This window comes from Symphalangus syndactylus, chromosome X (assembly GCF_028878055.3).
Source record: "Symphalangus syndactylus isolate Jambi chromosome X, NHGRI_mSymSyn1-v2.1_pri, whole genome shotgun sequence".
In the NCBI taxonomy this organism is placed as follows: domain Eukaryota; kingdom Metazoa; phylum Chordata; class Mammalia; order Primates; family Hylobatidae; genus Symphalangus; species Symphalangus syndactylus.
Window position 1 is genome coordinate 73,936,382 of NC_072447.2, and position 20,628 is coordinate 73,957,009.

At 37.8% G+C, this 20,628-nt stretch overlaps 1 protein-coding gene across 1 annotated transcript; it reads right to left on the reverse strand.

Annotated features, from left to right (window-relative positions):
• Positions 1–13,904: 13,904 nt before the first annotated feature.
• LOC134736021 (heat shock factor protein 3-like) lies at positions 13,905–18,828 on the reverse strand. The gene is made up of 2 exons (XM_063634908.1): positions 18,703–18,828; positions 13,905–15,610 (listed from the first exon to the last, which is right to left on the reverse strand). Exons 1-2 carry the CDS (start codon positions 18,739–18,741, stop codon positions 15,422–15,424), a joined length of 228 nt encoding a protein of 75 aa, XP_063490978.1. The 5' UTR covers positions 18,742–18,828; the 3' UTR covers positions 13,905–15,421.
• Between the last annotated feature and the right edge of the window lie 1,800 nt (positions 18,829–20,628).

The window sequence follows — 20,628 nt, forward strand, 5'->3', positions numbered from 1 at the left end:
TTTTTATTGCATTTGCTTTTGGGTTCTTGGTCATGAAATCCTTGCCTAAGCCAATGTTTAGAAGTTTTTTTCCAATGTTATCTTCTAGAATTTTTATAGTTTCAGGTCTTAGATTTAAGTCCTAAATCCATCTTGAGTTGAAAGTTAGAGTATAAAGTTAGAGAAGAGGACTCAGTTTCATTATCTTCATGTGGCTAGCCAATTATCCCAGCACCATTTGTTGAAAAGGGTGTCTTTTCCCCACTTTATATTTTTGTTTGCTTTGTCGAAGACCAGCTGGCTGTATTTGGGTTTATTTCTGAGTTCTCTATTCTGTTTTGTTGGTCTATGTGCCTATTTTTATTGCAGTACCATACTGTTTTGGTGTCTATAGCCCTATAGTATAGTTTAAGATCAGGTAATGTAATGCCTTCAGATTTGTTCTTTTTGCTTAGTCTTGCTTTGTCTCTATTTTGTTTCCATATGAATTTTAGAATTGTTTGAAGAATGATGGTGGTATACTGAGGGGAATTGCATTGAATTTGTAGACTGCTTTTGGCAGTGTGGTCATTTTCATGATATTGATTCTACCTATTCATGCACATGGGATATGTTTCCATTTGTTTGAGATTTCTTTTTTCTTTCTTTTTTTGAGATGGAGTTTCACTCTTGTTGCCCACGCTGGAGTGCAGTGGCCTGACCTCGGCTCACTGCAACATCCACCTTCCAGGCTCAAGGGATTCTCCTGCCTCAGCCTCCCGAGTATCTGGGATTACAGGCACCTGCCACCACTCCTGGCTAATTTTTTGTATTTTTAGTAAAGAAGGGGTTTCATCATTTTGGTTATGCTGGTCTTGAACTCCTGACCTCAGGTGATCCACTTGCCTCGGCCTCCCAATGTGTTGAGATTACAGGCATGAGCCACTGTGCCCAGCCTGTCTGTGATTTCTTTCAGCAGTGTTTTGTAGTTTTCCTTGCATAGAACATTCAACTCCTTGGTTGGATATATTCCTAAGTATTTTATTTGTTTTACAGCTATTGTAAAAAGGGTTGAGTTCTTGATGTGATTCTCTGCTTGGTCACTGTTGGCGTATAGAAGAGCTACTGATTTGTGTACATTAATTTTGTATTGGGAAACTGCTGAATTCTTTGATCAGTTCTAGGAGCTTTCTGGAGAATTCTTTAGGGTTTTCTAGGTAATCAATCATATCTTCAGCAAACAGGAACAGTTTGACTTCCTCTTTACTGATTTGGATGCCCTTTTTTTCTTTCTTTTGTCTGATTGCTCTGGCTGGGACTTCCAGTACTATGTTGAAGAGGAGTGGTGAGAGTAAGCATCCTTGTCTTGTTCCAGTTCTCAGAGGAAATGCTTTCAACTTTTTCCCATCATTATCATCTTTTCTGTGGGTTTGTCATAGATGGCTTCTATTACATTGAAGTATGTCCCTTGTATGTCGATTTTGCTGAGAGTTTTAATCATAAAGCAATGCTGGATTTTGTCAAATGCTTTCTCTCCATCTATTAAAATGATCATGTAATTTTAAAAACATTCTGTTTCTGTGGTGTATCACATTTATTGACTTGCTCAGGTGAAACCATCCCTGCTTCCCTGGTATGAAACCCAATTGATCATGGTGGATTATCCATTTGATATGTTGTTAGATACGGTTAGCTAGAATTTTCTTAAAAATTTTAGCATCTATATTCATCAGGGATGTTGGTTTATAGTTTTCTTTTTTAGTTATGTCCTTTCCTAGTTTTGGTATTAGGGTGATACTGACTTCATAGAATGATACGAAGGGTTCCCTCTTTCTCTAGCTTGTGGAATAGTGTCAATAGGATTGGTACCAATTATTCTTTGAATGTCTGGTAGAATTCTGGTGTGCATACTTCCGGTCCTAGACAATTTTTTGTTGTTGGTAATTTTTAAATTACCATTTCAAACCTTGGTCTGTTCAAGGTTTCTAATTCTTCCTAAGTTGGGGGGTTGTAACTTTCCAAGAATTTATCCATCTCTTCTAGGTTTTCTAGTTTATGTGCATAAAGGTGTTCATAGCAGCCTTGAATGATCTTTTGTATTTCTGTGGTGTCAGTTGTAAAATCTCCCACTTCATTTCGTATTAAGTTTACTTGGATTTTCTCTCTTCTTTTCTTGGTTAATTTTGTTTATGATCTATCAGTTTTTTTTTGAGACAGAGTCTCTCTCTGTCACCCAGGCTGGAGTGCAGTGGCGCGATCTTGGCTCACTGCAAGCTCCACCTCCCGGGTTCATGCCATTCTCCTGCCTCAGCCTCTCCAAGTAGCTGGGACTACAGGTGCCCGCCACCACGCCCAGCTAATTTTTTGTATTTTTAGTAGAGACAGGGTTTCACCGTGGTCTCGATCTCCTGACCTTGTGATCCTCCTGCCTCGGCCTCCCAAAGTGCTGGGATTACAAGAGTGAGCCAGTTTTATTTATATTTTCAAGAACCAGCTTTTTCTTTCATTTATCTTTTGTTTTGTTTTATTTTGTTTCAATTTCATTTAGTTCTATTCTGATCTTAATTATTTCCTTTCTTCTGCTGGGTTTGTGTTTGGTTTGTTCTTGTTTCTCTAGTCTTTGAGGTGTGACCTTAGATTGTCTGTTTGTGCTCTTTCAGACTTTTTCATATAGGTGTTTAGGGCTATGACCTTTCCTCTTAGCACTGCCTTTGCTTTATCTCAGAGGTTTTGATAGGTTTTGTCACTATTGTTAAGTTTGAAGAATTTTTTAATTTTTATTTTGATTTCATTTTTGACCCAATAATCATTCAGTAGCAGGTTATTTAATTTTTATGCATTTGCATGGTTTTGAAGGTTCCTTTTGGAGTTGATTTCCAATTTTATTCCACTGTGGTCCGAGAGAGTGCTTGATATAATTTCAATTTTTAAAAATTTATTGAGACTCATTTTGTGGCCTATCACATGGTCTATCTTGGAGAAAGTTCCATGCACTGTTGAATAGAATATATATTCTGCAGTTGTGTGATGGAATGTTCTGTATATATCTGTATTTGTTCCAGGATATAGTTTAAATCCACTCTTTCTTTGTTGCCTTTCTGTCTTGATGACCTGTCTATTGCTGTCAGTGGATTTTTGAAGTCTCCCACTATTAGTGTGTTGCTGTTTATCTCATTTCTTAGGTCTATTAGTAATTATTTCATAAATTTGGGAGATCCAGTGTCAGGTGCATATATGTTTAGGATTGTGATATTTTTCTGTTGGACAAGGCCCTTTATCATTATATAATGTCCCTCTTTGTCTTTTTTAACTGCTGTTGCTTTAAAGTTTGTTTTGTCTGATGTAAGAATAGCTACCCCTGCTCACTTTTGGTGTCCATTTGCATGAAATGTATTTTTTCCACTAGTTTACCATAAGTTTATATGAGTCCTTATGTGTTAGGTGAGTATCTGGAAGGTAGCAGATGGTTGCTGAATTCTTATCCATTCTGCAATTCTATACCCTTTAAGTGAAGTAGTTGGGCCATTTACATTCAATGTTAGTATTGAGATGTGAGGTCCCATTCCATTAATCATGCTATTTGTTGCCTGTATACCTTGGTTTTTTGTTTTTGTTTTTTAAACTTGTATTTTTGTTTTATAGGTCCTGTGTGATTTATGCTTTAAAGAGATTCTGTTTAGATGTGTTTTCATAATTGGTTTCAAGATTTAGAGCTCCTTTTAGCAGTTCTTGTAATGGTGGCTTGGTAGGGGCGAATTCTCTCAGCATTTGTTTGTCTGAAAAAGACAAACAAATTCATCATATATGAAGCTTAGTTTCGTTGGATACAAAATTTTTGGCTGATAATTGTTTTGTTTGAAGAGGCTGAAAATAGGGCCCCAGTCCCTTCTAGCTCATAGTGTTTCTGCTGAGAAATCTACTGTTTATCTGGTAGGTTTTTTTTTTTTTTCGTTACCTCGTATTTTTATCTCACAGCTCTTAAGATTATTTCCTTCATCTTAACTTTAGATAACCTGATGACAATATGCCTAAGTGATGATCTTTCTGCTATGTATTTTCCAGGTGTTCTTTGTGCTTCTTGTTTTGGGATGTCTATGTCTCTAACAAGGCCAAGGGAGTTTTCTTTGATTATTCCCCCAAATATGTTTTCCAAACATTTAGATTTCTCTTATTCCTCAGGAATACCAATTATTCTTAGATTTGGTCATGTAACATAATCCCAGACTTCTTGGAGGCTTTCTTCACATTTTGTTATTCCTTTTTTCCTTTGTGTTTGTTGGATTGTGTTAATTTGAAAACCTTGCATTCGAGCTCTGAATATCTTTCTTCTACTTGTTAGATTTTATTGTTGAGACTTTCCAGAGCATTTTGCGTTTCTATAACTGTGTCCATTGTTTCCTGAAGTTTTGATTGTTTTTTCTTTATGCTGTCTATTTCTTTGACTATTTCCCCCTTCACTTCTTGTATCTTTTTTTTTTTTAAATTTTCTTACATGGGGCTTCACCTTTCTCTGATGCCTCCTTGATTAGCTTAATAACTAACTTCCTGAATTATTTTTCATGTAAATCAGGGGTTTCTTCTTGGTTTAGATCTCTTGCTGGTGAGCTAGTGTGATTTTTGGGGGGTCTTTAAGAACCTTGTTTTATCATGTTACCTGAGTTGATGTTCTCATTCCTTCTTATTTGGGTAGGCTCCTCAGAGGGAATGTCTAGGGCTGAAGGCTGTTTTTCCGATTCTTTTGTCTCACAGGGTGTTTTTGATGTAGTGCTCACCCCCTTTTTCTATTAGATGTGGCTCCCTTAGAGCCAAGCTGTAGTGATTGTTATCTCTATTCTGGATCTAGCCACCTAGCAAGTCTACCCAGCTCTGGGCTGGAACTGGGGGTTGTCTGCACAGAGTCCTGTGATGTGAACAATCTGTGGTTCTCTCAGCCATGGATACCAGCACAGTATTTTGGGTGTATCCCAGGTCCTGCAGGAGCAATCCTCTTCCTTCAGAGAGTCTGTGGTTCCTCTTGTGTTTCCTGATTTATTTCTCCAGTTGTTCTGGAGCAAAAATTTACGATGTGAGCCTCCACACCCTGCTCTGTTCATCTGAGTAAGAGCTGCAATCTAGTCCTTCCTGCAGTCTGCCATGATCCCTCCCTCCCACATGCCATAATCCTCTCAAAGAACTTAAAACAACCATTTGACCCAGCAATCCCATTACTGAGTATGTACCTACAAGACAATATATTGTTCTACCAAAACGTGGTGTATTCACATGTTCATGGCCACACTATTCACAATAGCAAAGACATTGAATCAACCTAGGTGCCCATCAACGGTAAACCAGAAAAAGAAAATGTGCTACATATACACCTTGAAATACTATGCAGCCATGAAAGAATGAAATCAGATTCTTTGCAGCAAAATGAATTTAGCTGGAGGCCATTATCCTAAGCAAATTGACAAAATCAAATACCACATGTTCTCACTTATAAATAGGGGCTAAACGTTGAGTACTCATGGATATAAAGACAGCAACAATATAAACTGAAGGCTACTAGAGGGAGGAGAGGGGGAGATGGGCAAGGGTTGAAAAAATAATTATTGGGACATGTTCTGAAATTGAGGCAGTAATTAAAAGCCTACAAACAAAAAAAAAAAGCCCAGGAGTGAACAGATTCACAGCCAAATTCTACCACAGGTACAAAGAAGAGCTGGTAACATTCCTTCTGAAACTATTCCAAACAAACAATTGAAAAGGAGGGACTCCTCCCTAACTCATTTTATGAAGCCAGCATAATCCTGATGCCAAAACCGGGAAGAGACACAACAAAGAACACTTCAGGCCAATATCTCTGATAAACATTGACACAAATATCCTCAATAAAATACTGGCAAATTGAACCAGCAGCACACCAAAAAACTTGTCCATCATGATTGAGTTGGCTTCATGCCTGTGATGCAAGGCTGGTTCAACATACGCAAATCAATAAACATAATCCATCACATAAACAGAACCAAAGACAAAAAACACATGATTAACTCAATAGATGCAGAAAAGGCCTTTGATAAAATTCAACATCGCTTCATGTTAAAATCTCTCAACAAACTATGTATTGATGGCACATGTCTCAAAATAATGGGAACTCTTTATGACAAACCCACAGCCGATATCATATTGAATGAGCAAAAGCTGGAAGCATTCACTTTGAAAACCAGTACAAGACAAGGATGGTCTCTCTCAACACTCCTATTCAACATCGTATTGGAAGTTCTGGCCAGGGCAATTGCACAAAGAAATAAAGAGTATTCAAATAGGAAGAGAGGAAGGAGGAAGTCAAATTGTCTCTGTTTGCAGATGACATGATTTTATATTTAGAAAACCCTATAATCTCAGCCCCAAAATTTCTTAAACTAATAAGCAACTTTAGCAAAGTCTTAGGATAGAAAATTAACGTGCAAAAATAACAAGCATTCCTTTACACTAATAATAAACAAGCAGAGATCCAAATCATGAAAGAACTCCCATTCAGAATTGCTACAAAAAGAATACCTAGGAATGCAGCTGACAAGGGATGTGAAGAACCTCATCCAGGAGAACTACAAACCACTGCTCGAGGAAATGAGAGAGGACACAAACAAATGGAAAAACATTCCATCCTCATGTATAGGAAGAATCAATATCATGAAAATGACCATACTGCCCAAAGTAATTTGTAGATTCAGTGCTATTCCCATCAAACTACCATTAACATTGTTCACAGAATTAGAAAAAGATACTTTAAATTTCATGTGGAATTAAAGAAGACCATGTATAGCCAAGACAATCTTAAGCAAAAAGAACAAAGCTGGAGGCATCATGCTACCTGACTTCAAACTATACTCCAAGGCTACAGTAAACAAAACAGCATGGAACTGGTACCAAAACAGACATATAGGCCAATTGAACAGAACAAAGACCTCAGAAATAACACTACACATCTACACCATCTGATTTTCTACAAACCTGGCAAAAACAAGCAATGGGGAAAGGATCTCGTATTCAATAAATAGTGCTGGGAAAACTGGTTAGCCACATTCAGAAAACTGAAACTGGACCCCTTCCTTACACCTTATACAAAAATTAACTCAAGATGGATTAAAGACTTAAACCATAAAAACTCTAGAAGAAAACCTGGGCAATAGCTTTCAGGACATAGGCATGGACAAAGACTTCATGCTGAAAATGCCAAAAGCAAAAAGCCGGAGGGAGCCAAGATGGCTGAATAGGAACGACTCCAGTCTACAGCTCCCAGTATGAGTGATGCAGAAGATGGGTGATTTCTGCATTTCCATCTGAGGTACTGAGTTCATCTCACTAGGGAATGCAAGACAGTGGGCTCAGGACAGTGGGTGCAGCACACCGTGCAAGAGCTGAAGCAGGGCGAGGCATTGCCTCACTCTGGAAGTGCAAGGGGTCAGGGAGTTCCCTTTCCTAGTCAAAGAAAGGGGTGACAGACGGCACCTGGAAAATCAGGTCACTCCCACCCTAATACTGTGCTTTTCTGATGGGCTTAAAAAATGGCACACCAGGAGATTATAACCCACACCTGGCTCGGAGAGTCCTACACCCATGGAGTCTCGCTGATTGCTAGCACAGCAGTCTGAGATCAAACTGCAAGGCGGCAGCAAGGCTGGGGGAGGGGCGCCTGCCATGGCCCAGGCTTGCTTAGGTAAACAAAGCAGCCAGGAAGCCCAAACTGGGTGGAGCCCACCACCACTCAAAGAGGCCTGCCTGCCTCTATAGGCTCCACCTCTGGTGGCAGGGCACAGACAAAGAAAAAGGCAGCAGAAAACTCTGCAGACTTAAATGTCCCTATCTGACAGCTTTGAAGAGAGTAGTGGTTCTCCCAGCATGCAGCTGGAGAACTGAGAATGGGCAGACTGCCTCCTCAAGTGTGTCCCTGACCCCTGATCCCTGAGAAGTCTAACTGGGAGGCACCCCCAAGTAGGGGCAGACTGATGCTTCACACTGCCAGGTACTCCTCTGAGACAAAACTTCCAGAGGAATGATCAGGCAGCAGCATTTGTGGTTAACAAAAATGAACTGTTCTGCAGCATCTGCTGCTGATACCTAGGGAAACAGGGTCTGGAGTGGACCTCTAGCAAACTCCAACAGACCTGCAGCTGAGGGTTCTGTCTGTTAGAAGGAAAACTAACAAACAGAAAGGACATCCACACCAAAAACCCATCTGTACATCACCATCATCAAAGACAAAAAGTAGATAAAACCACAAAGATGGGGAAAAAACAGAGCAGAAAAACTGGAAATTCTAAAAAGCAGAGTGCCTCTCCTCCTCCAAAGGAACGCAGTTCCTCACCAGCAACGGAACAAAGCTGGACGGAGAATGACTTTGACAAGTTGAGAGAAGAAGGCTTCAGATGATCAAACTACTCCGAGCTACAGGAGGAAATTCAAACCAAAGGCAAAGAAGTTAAAAACTTTGAAAAAAATTTAGACAAATGTATAACTAGAATAACCAATACAGAGAAGTGCTTAAAGGAGCCGATGGAGCTGAACGCCAAGGCTCGAGAACTACGTGAAGAATGCAGAAGCCTCAGGAGCCGATGCGATCAACTGGAAGAAAGGATATCAGTGATGGAAGATGAAATGAATGAAATGAAGCGAGAAGGGAAGTTTACAGAAAAAAGAACAAAAAGAAACAAACAAAGCCTCCAAGAAATATGGGACTATGTGAAAAGACCAAATCTACGTCTGATTGGTGTATCTGAAAGTGATGGGGAGAATGGAATCAAGTTGGAAAACACTCTGCAGGATATCATCCAGGAGAACTTCCCCAATCTAGCAAGGCAGGCCAGCATTCAGATTCAGGAAATACAGAGAACGCCACAAAGATACTACTAGAGAAGAGCAACTCCAAGACACATAATATTGTCAGATTCACCAGAGTTGAAATGAAGGAAAAAATGTTAAGTACAGCCAGCGAGAAAGGTTGGGTTACCCACAAAGGGAAGCCCATCAGACTAACAGCTGATCTCTCAGCAGAAACTCTACAAGCCAGAAGAGAGTGGGGGCCAATATTCAACATTCTTAAACAAAAAGATTTTCAACCCAGAATTTCATATCCAGCCAAACTAAGCTTCATAAGTGAAGGAGAAATAAACTACTTTATAGATAAGAAAATGCTGAGAGATTTTGTCACCACCAGGCCTGCCCTAAAAGAGCTCCTGAAGGAAGCACTAAACATGGAAAGGAATAACCGGTACCAGCCACTGCAAAATCATGCCAAAATGTAAAGATCATCGAGGCTAGGAAGAAACTGCATCAACTAACGAGCAAAATAACCAGCTAACATCATAATGACAGGATGAAATTCACACATAACAATACTAACCTTAAATATAAATGGGCTAAATGCTCCAATTAAAAGACACAGACTGGCAAATTGGATAAAGTGTAAGACCCATCAGTGTGCTGTATTCAGGAAACCCATCTCACGTGCAGAGACACACATAGGCTCAAAATAAAAGGATGGAGGAAGATCTACCAAGCAAATGGAAAACAAAAAAAGGCAGGGGTTGCAATCCTAGTCTCTGATAAAACAGACTTTAAACCAACAAAGATCAAAAGAGAAAAAGAAGGCCATTACATAATGGTAAAGGGATCAATTCAACCAGAAGAGCTAACTATCCTGAATATATATGCACCCAATATGGGAGCACCCAGATTCATAAAGCAAGTCCTGAGAGACCTACAAAGAGACTTAGACTCTCACGCAATAATAATGGGAGACTTTAACACCCCACTGTCAACATTAGACAGATCAATGAGACAGAAAGTTAACAAGGATACCCAGGAATTGAACTCACCTCTGCACCAAGTGGACCTAATAGACATCTACAGAACTCTCCACCCCAAATCAACAGAATATACATTTTTTTCAGCACCACACCACACCTATTCCAAAATTAACCACATAGTTGGAAGTAAAGCTCGCCTCAGCAAATGTAAAAGAACAGAAATTATAACAAACTGCCTCTCAGACCACAGTGAAATCAAACTAGAACTCAGGATTAAGAAACTCACTCAAAACTGCTCAACTACATGGAAACTGAACAACCTGCTCCTGAATGACTACTGGGTACATAACGAAATAAAGGCAGAAATAAAGATGTTCTTTGAAACCAATGAGAAAAAAGACACAACATATCAGAATCTCTGGGACACATTCAAAGCAGTGTGTAGAGGGAAATTTATAGCACTAAATGCCCACAAGAGAAAGGAGGAAAGATCCAAAATTGACACCCTAACATCACAATTAAAAGAACTAGAAACGCTAGAGCAAACACATTCAAAAGCTAGCAGAAGGCAAGAAATAACTAAAATCAGAGCAGAATTGAAGGAAATAGAGACACAAAAAACTCTTCAAAAAATTAATGAATCCAGGAGCTGGTTTTTCGAAAAGATCAACAAAATTGATAGACTGCTAGCAAGACTAGTAAGAAGAAAAGAGAGAAGAATCAAATAGATGCAATAAAAAATGATAAAGGGGTTATCACCACTGATCCCACAGAAATACAAACTACCATCAGAGAATACTAAAAACACCTCTACGCAAATAAACTAGAAAATCTAGAAGAAATGGATAAATTCCTTGACACATACACCCTCCCAAGACTAAACCAGGAAGAAGTTGAATCTCTGAATAGACCAATAAAAGGCTCTGAAATTGTGGCAATAATCAATAGCTTACCAATCAAAAAGTGTCCAGGACCAGATGGATTCACAGCCGAATTCTACCAGAGGTACAAGGAGGAGCTGGTACCATTCCTTCGGAAACTATTCCAATCGATAGAAAAAGAGGGAATCCTTCCTAACTCATTTTATGAGGCCAGCATCGTCCTGATACCAAAGCCAGGCAGAGACACAACCAAAAAAGAGAATTTTAGACCAATATCCTTGATGAACATTGATGCAAAAATCCTCAATAAAATACTAGCACACCGAATCCATCAAAAACTTATCCACCATGATCAAGTGGGCTTCATCCCTGGGATGCAAGGCTTGTTCAACATAAACAAATCAATAAATGTAATCCAGCATATAAACAGAACCAAAGACAAAAACCACATGATTATCTCAACAGATGCAGAAAAGGCCTTTGACAAATTTCAACAGCCTTTCATGCTAAAAACTCTCAATAAATTAGGTATTGATGGGACATATCTCAAAATAATAAGAGCTATCTATGACAAACCCACAGCCAATATCATACTGAATGGGCAAAAACTGGAAGCATTCCCTTTGAAAACTGGCAGAAGATAGTGATGCCCTCTCTCACCACTCCTATTCAACATAGTGTTGGAAGTTCTGGCCAGGGCCATTAGGCAGGAGAAGGAAATAAAGAGTATTCAGTTACGAAAAGAGGAAGTCAAATTGTCTCTGTTTGCAGATGACATGATTGTATATCTAGAAAACCCATTGTCTCAGCCCAAAATCTCCTTAAGCTGATAAGCAACTTCAGCAAAGTCTCAGGATACAAAATCAATGTACAAAAATCACAAACATTCTTGCACACCAATAACAGACAGAGAGCCAAATCATGAGTGAATTCCCATTCACGATTGCTTCACAGAGAATAAAATACCTAGGAATCCATCTTACAAGGGATGTGAAGGACCTATTCAAGGAGAACTACAAACCACTGCTCAATGAAATAAAAGAGGATACAAACAAACGGAAGGACATTCCATGCTCATGGGTTGGAATAATCAATATCGTGAAAATGGCCATACTGCCCAAGGTAATTTATAGATTCAGTGCCATCCCCATCAAGCTACCAATGACTTTCTTTACAGAGTTGGAAAAAACTACTTTAAAGTTCATATGGAACCAAAAACAAGCCCACATCACCAAGTCAATCCTAAGCCAAAAGAACAAAGCTGGAGGCATCACGCTACCTGACTTCAAACTGTACTACAAGGCTACAGTAACCAAAACAGCATGGTACTGGTACAAAACAGAGATATAGATCAATGGAACACAACAGAGCCCTCAGAAATAACGCCACATATCTACAACTATCTGATCTTTGACAAACCTGACAAAGACAAGAAATGGGGAAAGGATTCCCTATTTAATAAATGGTGCTGGGAAAATTGGCTAGCCATATGTAGAAAACTGAAACTGGATCCCTTCCTTACACCTTATACAAAAATTAATTCAAGATGGATTAAAGACTTACATGTTAGACCTAAAACCATAAAAACCTTAGAAGAAAACCTAGGCATTACCATTCAGGACATAGGCATGGGCAAGTACTTCATGTCTAAAACACCAAAAGCAATGGCAACAAAAGCCAAAATTGACAAATGGGATCTAATTAAACTCAAGAGCTTCTGCACAGCAAAAGAAACTACCATCAGAGTGAACAGGCAACCTACAAAATGGGAGAAAATTTTTGCAACCTACTCATCTGACAAAGGGCTAATATCCAGAATCTACAATGAACTCAAACAAATTTACAAGAAAAAAACAAACAACCCCATCAAAAAGTGGGCGAAGGACATGAACAGACACTTCTGAAAAGAAGACATTTATACAGCCAAAAAACACATGCAAAAATGCTCATCATCACTGGCCATCAGAGCAATGCAAATCAAAACCACAATGAGATACCATCTCACACCAGTTAGAGTGGCAATCATTAAAAAGTCAGGAAACAACAGGTGCTGGAGAGGATGTGGAGAAATAGGAACACTTTTACACTGTTGGTGGGACTGTAAACTGGTTCAACCATTGTGGAAGTCAGTGTGGCGATTCCTCAGGGATCTGGAACTAGAAATACCATTTGACCTAGCCATCCCATTACTGGGTATATACCCAAATGACTGTAAATCATGCTGCTATAAAGACACATGCACACGTATGTTTATTGCCACACTATTCACAATAGCAAAGACTTGGAAACAACCGAAATGTCCAACAATGACAGACTGGATTAAGAAAATGTGGCACATATACAACATGGAATACTATGCAGCCATAAAAAAGGATGAGTTCACGTCCTTTGTAGGGACATGGATGAAACTGGAAATCATCATTCTCAGTAAACTATCGCAAGGACAAAAATCCAAACACCGCATGTTCTCACTCATAGGTGGGAATCGAACAATGTGAACACATGGACTCTGGAAGGGGAACATCACACTCCGGGGACTGTTGTGGGGTGGAGGGAGGGGGGAGGGATAGCATTAGGAGATATACCTAATGCTAAATGACGAGTTAATGGGTGCAGCACACCAACATGGCACATGTATACATATGTAACAAATCTGCACATTGTGCAAATGTACCCTAAAACTTAAAGTATAATAATAATAAAATAGTAAAAAAAAGATAATGCCAAAAGCAATTGCTACAAAAGTCAAAATTGACAAATGGGATCTGACTAAACTAAAGAGCTTCTGCACAGCAAAATAAACTATCATCAGAGTGAACAGGCAACCTACAGAATGGGAGAAAGGTTTTTCAATCTACCTGTCTGACAAAGGTCTAATATCTGGAATTTACAAGACACTTAAATGTACAACAAAAAAAAACATCAAAAAGTGGGCAAAGGATATGAACAGACACTTCTCAAAAGAAGACATTTATGTGGCCAACAAATATATGGAAAAAAACTCAAAATCACTGATATTAGAGAAATGCAAATCAAAACCACAAGATACCATCTCACACCAGTCAGAATGGCAATTATGAAAAAGTCAATAAAAAAGCAGTTGCTGGCGAGGCTGTGGAGACATAGGAATGCTTTTGGGAATGTAAATCAATTCAACCATTGTGGCAGAGAGTGTGGCAATTGCTCAAGAATCTAGAATCAGAAATACCCTTTGACCCTGCAATCCCACTACTAGGTATACACCCGAAGGAATATAAATCATCCTACTATAAAGACACATGCACACGTATGTTTATTGCAGCATTATTTAGAATATAAATCAAAGGAATATAAATCATTCTATAAAGACACATGCACACACATGTTTATCGCAGCATTATTTACAATATGAATGTCATGGAACTAACCCAAATGCCCATCAATAATATATTGGATAAAGAAAATGTGATACACATACACCATGAAATACTATGCAGTCATACAAATTAATTAGATCATGTCCTTTGCAGGAGCGTGGATGAAGCTGGAAGCCATCATCCTCAGCAAACGAATACAGGAACAGAAAACAAAACACTGCATGTTCTCACTCATAAGTGGGAGTTTAACAATGAGAATACATGGACACAGGGAGGGGAACAACACACACCAGGGACTGTTTGGGGGTGGAGGGTGAGGGGAAGGAACTTAGAGGACAGGTCAATAGGTGCAGCAAACCACCATGGTACATGTATAGCTATGTAACAAACCTGCACGTTCTGCACATGTATCCCAGAACTTACAGTAAAATATATATATATACACACACACATATATGTATATGTACATATATATACACATATACATATATATGTGTGTGTATATATATATACATATATATGTGTGTGTGTATATATGTACATATGTACATATATGTGTGTGTATATATGTACGTATATATGTGTGTGTATATATATGTAAATAAGGACATTAAAGACAATGCAGATAAATGGAATGATATTCCAAGTTTATGAATTAGAAGGATTAATTAGCTTCATTAGGATAATTTTAAAACGTGTGTGTGTATACCAAATTATCATGTTGTAAACCTTAAATGTATGCTCTTTAACTGGAGAGTATTACTCAATAAAAATTAAAATAGAAAAAACAAACCCAACTAACTACTGGGTACTATACTCAGTGCCTGAGTGATGGGATCATTCATACCCTACACCTTAGCCTCACACAATATACCCGAGTAACAATCCTGCACATGTATCCCCCTGAATCTAAAATAAAAGTTGAAAAAAATAAATTTCGCCTTTGAATGCTACTGCCTGAGCAACTACCTTAATGTTAGAGCCATTGTATGCTGTATTATGCACTATATAGTTCTTTATAAAGCACTGAAAAATATGTTAAAGTATCCATTTTATAGACAAAATTAAAAAACATCTTCAGAGAAAGGAATCATAGATTATCCTTGAAGCTACTAAGAATTAGCAAATAAGCCAGGAATGTAGATTAGAGTACTTAAATTCAGAACCTATGCATTTAACATCCTTTTCTCTTTTTGTAGTGTCAAATAGAAACAGCCATCTGCTATATTATTCATACCTGAATGGCTGTCTTGGATGCTGATGACTTCATTTCTGATTTATACAGTGGTCTACTAGTCAGCCAGAGTTATATGATCCAAGTCATTGGAACATGAACAGCAGTCCAAGCACTAAAGCATTTGATTCACTGCTGTGGTTTTACTTAAAAGAAGTAAAACTCACTAATGTGCCATGGAAAACAAGAGTTCAGTTTCTAAACTCAGAGGCAATCAAACTTAAAAACTTTGGAAATAAGCACTGGAAATCTTGATAATAATAAGCACTTCTTCAGTTCTGCAAATTTGGCATCCATGTTGCTCTGCTTCTCTCTCATCTCTTGTACTTCAGCCATCATTCTCTGGAGCACGTTAGGGTAGATTCTGACATCCTCAATTTTCATTGTTGGCACCTAAAATGGAAACAGTACACTTGTGTTGGTTAGAAACTTCACATACCATCGACTCTCCATTACAGGTACTAATGAAAGAGAAGAGGCATTATTAACCTAAAACAACAGACTAAATTTTACAAATGTACCTCTTTTATAGCACTAAGAAAAGAATGCCTCATAATAGTTATGACATACATTCTCACCTCTCCTACTAATTTAAAAGAAGGTAACAAATATAGTCTCTCCCATCCTTCCCCCCAATTCCCAGAACAATACCTTACATATAGTAGACCAACAAATGTTTACTTAATTAAGTATATATTTTTGAGTAAATTTTACACATTAAGAACTGTGAGGGGACTGCAAGGATTAATATGTCATAGTTTCTATCCCAAAGTAATTGAAAATATCCTACAGTGAGAGAATATATATAATTACACAAGATAGTAAAGAAATTGGATGTGACTTTTATAGGCAGGGAAGTGTATTATTTAGAAACAAACCTCATTCTGTTTAGACTTAACCTCTGACCTTTGCCCAGCTCTTCCCTGTTGGAAGTGATTATGAGTAGTGTTGGAGAGGAGGCTTTATCTCATAGGATAATCTACAGTGTGGTTAATTCTCAGAAACAATCCTAAGTATCCAAAGTAGGCTATAGTTTCATTTTATAGGCTAACTAGGTTAGGAACATATTGAACTAGGTGTTTCATAAAATGAAGCATCATGCTAGAGTTCTATAGTTAAATGCAGAATAATATCTATAACAATGATGTAATTATTTCCACAGGTGGTGACTAAGCAGGCTTTAATGATTTGGACCTGCACTGCTTGAGTATGCCTATAAGATGCAATATCGTTACATTTAATAGATCTTTTAAAAAGTCTTATTTTTTCAGAATCTCATGGTATAGGCAGAACAAAAATTATCATTTAGTAAGAACAAATAAGTAACAACAATAAAACTTTAATAGAATAAAGCAACACATCACATTATCATATAATACACTAACTTGAAAGCTTTACATTTTTCCACTACTGTAAGTAAGCCTGGGTTCTAGCTAGCAAAGAACTATAGACTATAGTTACCTCAAATTGGAATGGGAAATGGAAATAGAAACTTCTAACTTGTTTTCATCTGCTGTAAAGGTGTCTGTAGAATAAGCTCATCTGTCAAAGATCCCTCATGGAGTTAACAGATGGGGAATGAAAGTTAGATATTTAGACATAAAAAGATGACTATATCTGAAAAGCAGTATGAAAGAAATGACAAATGAGTAGCACAGATAGTAAATTTTATCAGCGTTAAAAAGAGAGAGCAATCCCATTTGGAATGAACCAGATTCTGTTTTGATTCTGTGATAATGAAATAATTGCCTGTATTCTGTTTAGGCCAGAGCCCACTCCTTTATTTTGTAGAAGGCATATACCATTTCCCAAATATCAGTAAACAAATGGGCACAACATCTAACCAGCCAATGCAATACTAGAAAAAGCATTTGAAGTTTTTGTTTTCTTCTACAAGAAAATAGAAGAAAAATCTGGTATCTCTTTTACTATGCTGATGGTCACTTGCACTTACTAATCGGATATGAAAATCATTGTTTCATATTTGGAAGCTTTAAACTCAAATTAAATATTGGTCAGTTCATATGTCTAAATATTATTCCCAGTGAGACCAACAAGATGAAGAGCTATGTACACTCAGAGATGTCTGTACATGGCTCCTTTTTCAATGGGAATGGATAATGATTCATCTTAGTTATGTTTCTCCTTCTTCTTCTACCTCACATAATGAAGAAGGTTATTACAAGGTCACAACAACTAAAACAAAGACTGTAATGCTTTTGTATTATGAAAAAAGTGCACTGTGAACCAAGTTTGGTCTATTCCAGTGGTTCTTCACTCTTTAGTCTCATGGCCCCTTAACACTCTTAAAACTTTTTAGGAACTCCAAAAGCTTTTGTTTATATGGATTGTATCTATCAGTATTTACAATATTAAAATTTAAAACTAATAAAAATTTTGAATATTTACAAATTTCTTTAAAAATTGTAATAATATGAACATTATATGTTAACATTAGAATTACATTATAAGACATTATGTATCCTTTGGAAAATTCTACTGTACTTATTAGAGAATGAAGAGTGAAAAAAGGCTACTGATGTCTTGGTATTATTATAAAAATAATTCTGAATTCACATATCACATGAAATGTCTTGAGACCCCCAGGGGTTCACAAATCATGCTTTGAGGATCACTGATCTAATTTATATTCCAAATACTTCTGGTTTTCCTTTTTGTCTCTAACTTCCAATACATGGACATCATCTGAATATAAGGTTCATGCAAAATAACACACACACACATCTCATAAGTGAAAAACTGTGTTACTATTGACTTATAAGCAGCTCTGGGGGTAGGCAGGCAGGTTCAGCAGATATTTTGCTTATTAAGAAAAATATCAAAATAAAGTTATGGCTTCAAAACTATTCCTAGTCTCATATGCCTATATTTTTCTTTTTGTTTTTCTGTTTCTTTTTTTTTTTCTTTTTGAGACAGAATCTCTCTCTGTCGCCCAGGCTGGAGTGCAGTAGCACTATTTTGGCTCACTGCAACCTCTGCTTCCTGATTTTAAGTGATTCTTGAGCCTCAGCCTCCCAAGTAGCTGAGATTACAGGCATGTGCCACTACGCCCAGCTAATTTTTGTATTTTTAGTAGAGACGAGGTTTCGCTGTGTTGCCCAGGCTGTTCCAGAACTCCTGGTCTCAAGTGATCCACCCGCCTTGGCCTCCCAAAATGCTGGGATTACAAGCGTGAGCCACCGTGGCCAGCCCTGCTTACTTTCTAAAATATTATATCCCCATCTACATGGGAATACAACAGATGATATAATGTGCCTTTGGAAGAGTGGTCTTAAGTTTTTGGATAAATTGATGTCTAAAGCTCATCTTTCCAGAGAACTAGAAATGAGTTTCCAGCTAGTAAATCTCAAGTGCCAGTGACTTGACCCTTAAGACTTAGAGAAATAGTAAAATGTTTAGATGAAGGAAAGACCTGGCTGCAACCCAAATGCTATGGAAAAAATGTTTGGTAAGAGTCCCCCTACCTTGTGCTTGATATTTTGCAGAAGGCTGGTTTCCTCCATTTTGAAGAATGGATGCCGAAATTCCAATAGTTACTTTCTTCCAGCCAGTTGCACCATTTTCCAATGCAATCACTTTTCAGAAACCACCTAATAAAACAAAAATGAAAACAAAACAAAAAAAACAACAAAAAGAACAAAGGTAATAAAATAGACTGTTGACAGGAGAGCTAAAAAAGATCAGAATAAATAAGTCATACTGAAAAATATTTGACTGCTACAAAGTACTAAATTGGTGCTTAATGATAGCCAAACTAATTTCAAACTTGGAAACTAAGATCACAGTAACTTATAATTGAAATCTATGTATAATCCTTAAGCCTTATTTTACCCAATAGCTTCAACTTTCTGCAACACCCACTATACTACATTTCATCTAAGGATTATGGAGTGTGAACAAAATTAACTGATTTGAATTCCTTTTTTTATTTTTATTTTTTTTATTATACTTTAACTTCTAGGGTACATGTGCACAATGTACAGGTTTGTTACATATGTATACATGTGCCGTGTTTGTTTCCTATATCCATTAACTCGTCATTTACATTAGGTATTTCACCTAATGCTATCCCTCCCCCATCCACCCATCCTATGACAGACCCCAGTGTGTGATGTTCCCTGCTCTGTGTCCAAGTGTTCTCATTGTTCAATTTCCAACTATGAGGGAGAACATGAGGTGTTTGGTTTTCTGTCCTTGTGATAGTTTGCTCAGAATGATGGTTTCCAGCTTCATCCATGTTGCTACAAAGGACATGAATGCATCCATTTTTATGGCTGCATAGTATTCCATGGTGTATATGTGCCACATTTTCTTAATCCAGTCTATCATTGATGGACATTTGGGTTGGTTCCAAGTCTTTGCTATTGTGTATAGTGCCACAATAAACATACATGTGCATGTGTCTTTATAGTGGTATGATTCATAATCCTTTGGGTATATACCCAGTAATGGGATGGCTGGGTCAAATGGTATTTCCAGTTCTAGATCCTTGAGGAATCTCCACACTGTCTTCCACAATGGTTGAACTAGTTTACACTCCCACCGACAGTGTAAAAGCGTTGCTATTTCTCCACATCCTCTCCAGCATCTGTTGTTTCCTGACTTTTTAATGATTGCCATTCTACCTGGGGCGAGATGGTATCACATTGTGGTTTTGATTTGCGTTTCTCTGATGATCAGTGATGATGAGCATTTTTTCATGTGTCTGTTGGCTGCATAAACGTCTTCTTTTGAGAAGTGTCTGTTCATATCCTTTGCCCACTTTTTGATGGGGTTGTTTGAATTTTTCTTGTAAATTTGAGTTCTTTGTAGATTCTGGATATTAGCCCTTTGTCAGATGGGTAAATGGCAAAAACTTTCTCCCATTCTATAGGTTGCCTGTTCACTCCGGTGGTAGTTTCTTTTTCTGTGCAGAAGCTCTTTAGTTGAATTAGTTCCCATTTGTCTATTTTGGCTTTTGTTGCCATTGCTTTAGTGTTTTAGTCATGAAGTCCTTGCCCATGCCTGTGTCCTGAATGGCATTGTCTAGGTTTTCTTCTAGGGTTTTTATGGTTTTAGGTCTAACATTGAAGTCTTTAATCCATCTTGAATTAATTTTAGTATAAGGTGTAAGGAAGGGATCCAGTTTCAGCTTTCTACATGTGGCTAGCCAGTTTTCCCAGCACCATTTATTAAATAGGGAATCCTTTCCCCATTTCTTGTTTTTGTCAGGTTTGTCAAAGATCAGATGATTGTAGATGTATGGTGTTATTTCTGAGGGCTCTGTTCTGTTCCATTGATCTATGTCTCTGTTGTCGTACCAGTACCATGCTGTTTTGGTTACTGTAGCCTTGTAGTATAGTTTGAAGTCAGGTAGCATAATGCCTCCAGCTTTGTTCTTTTGGCTTAGG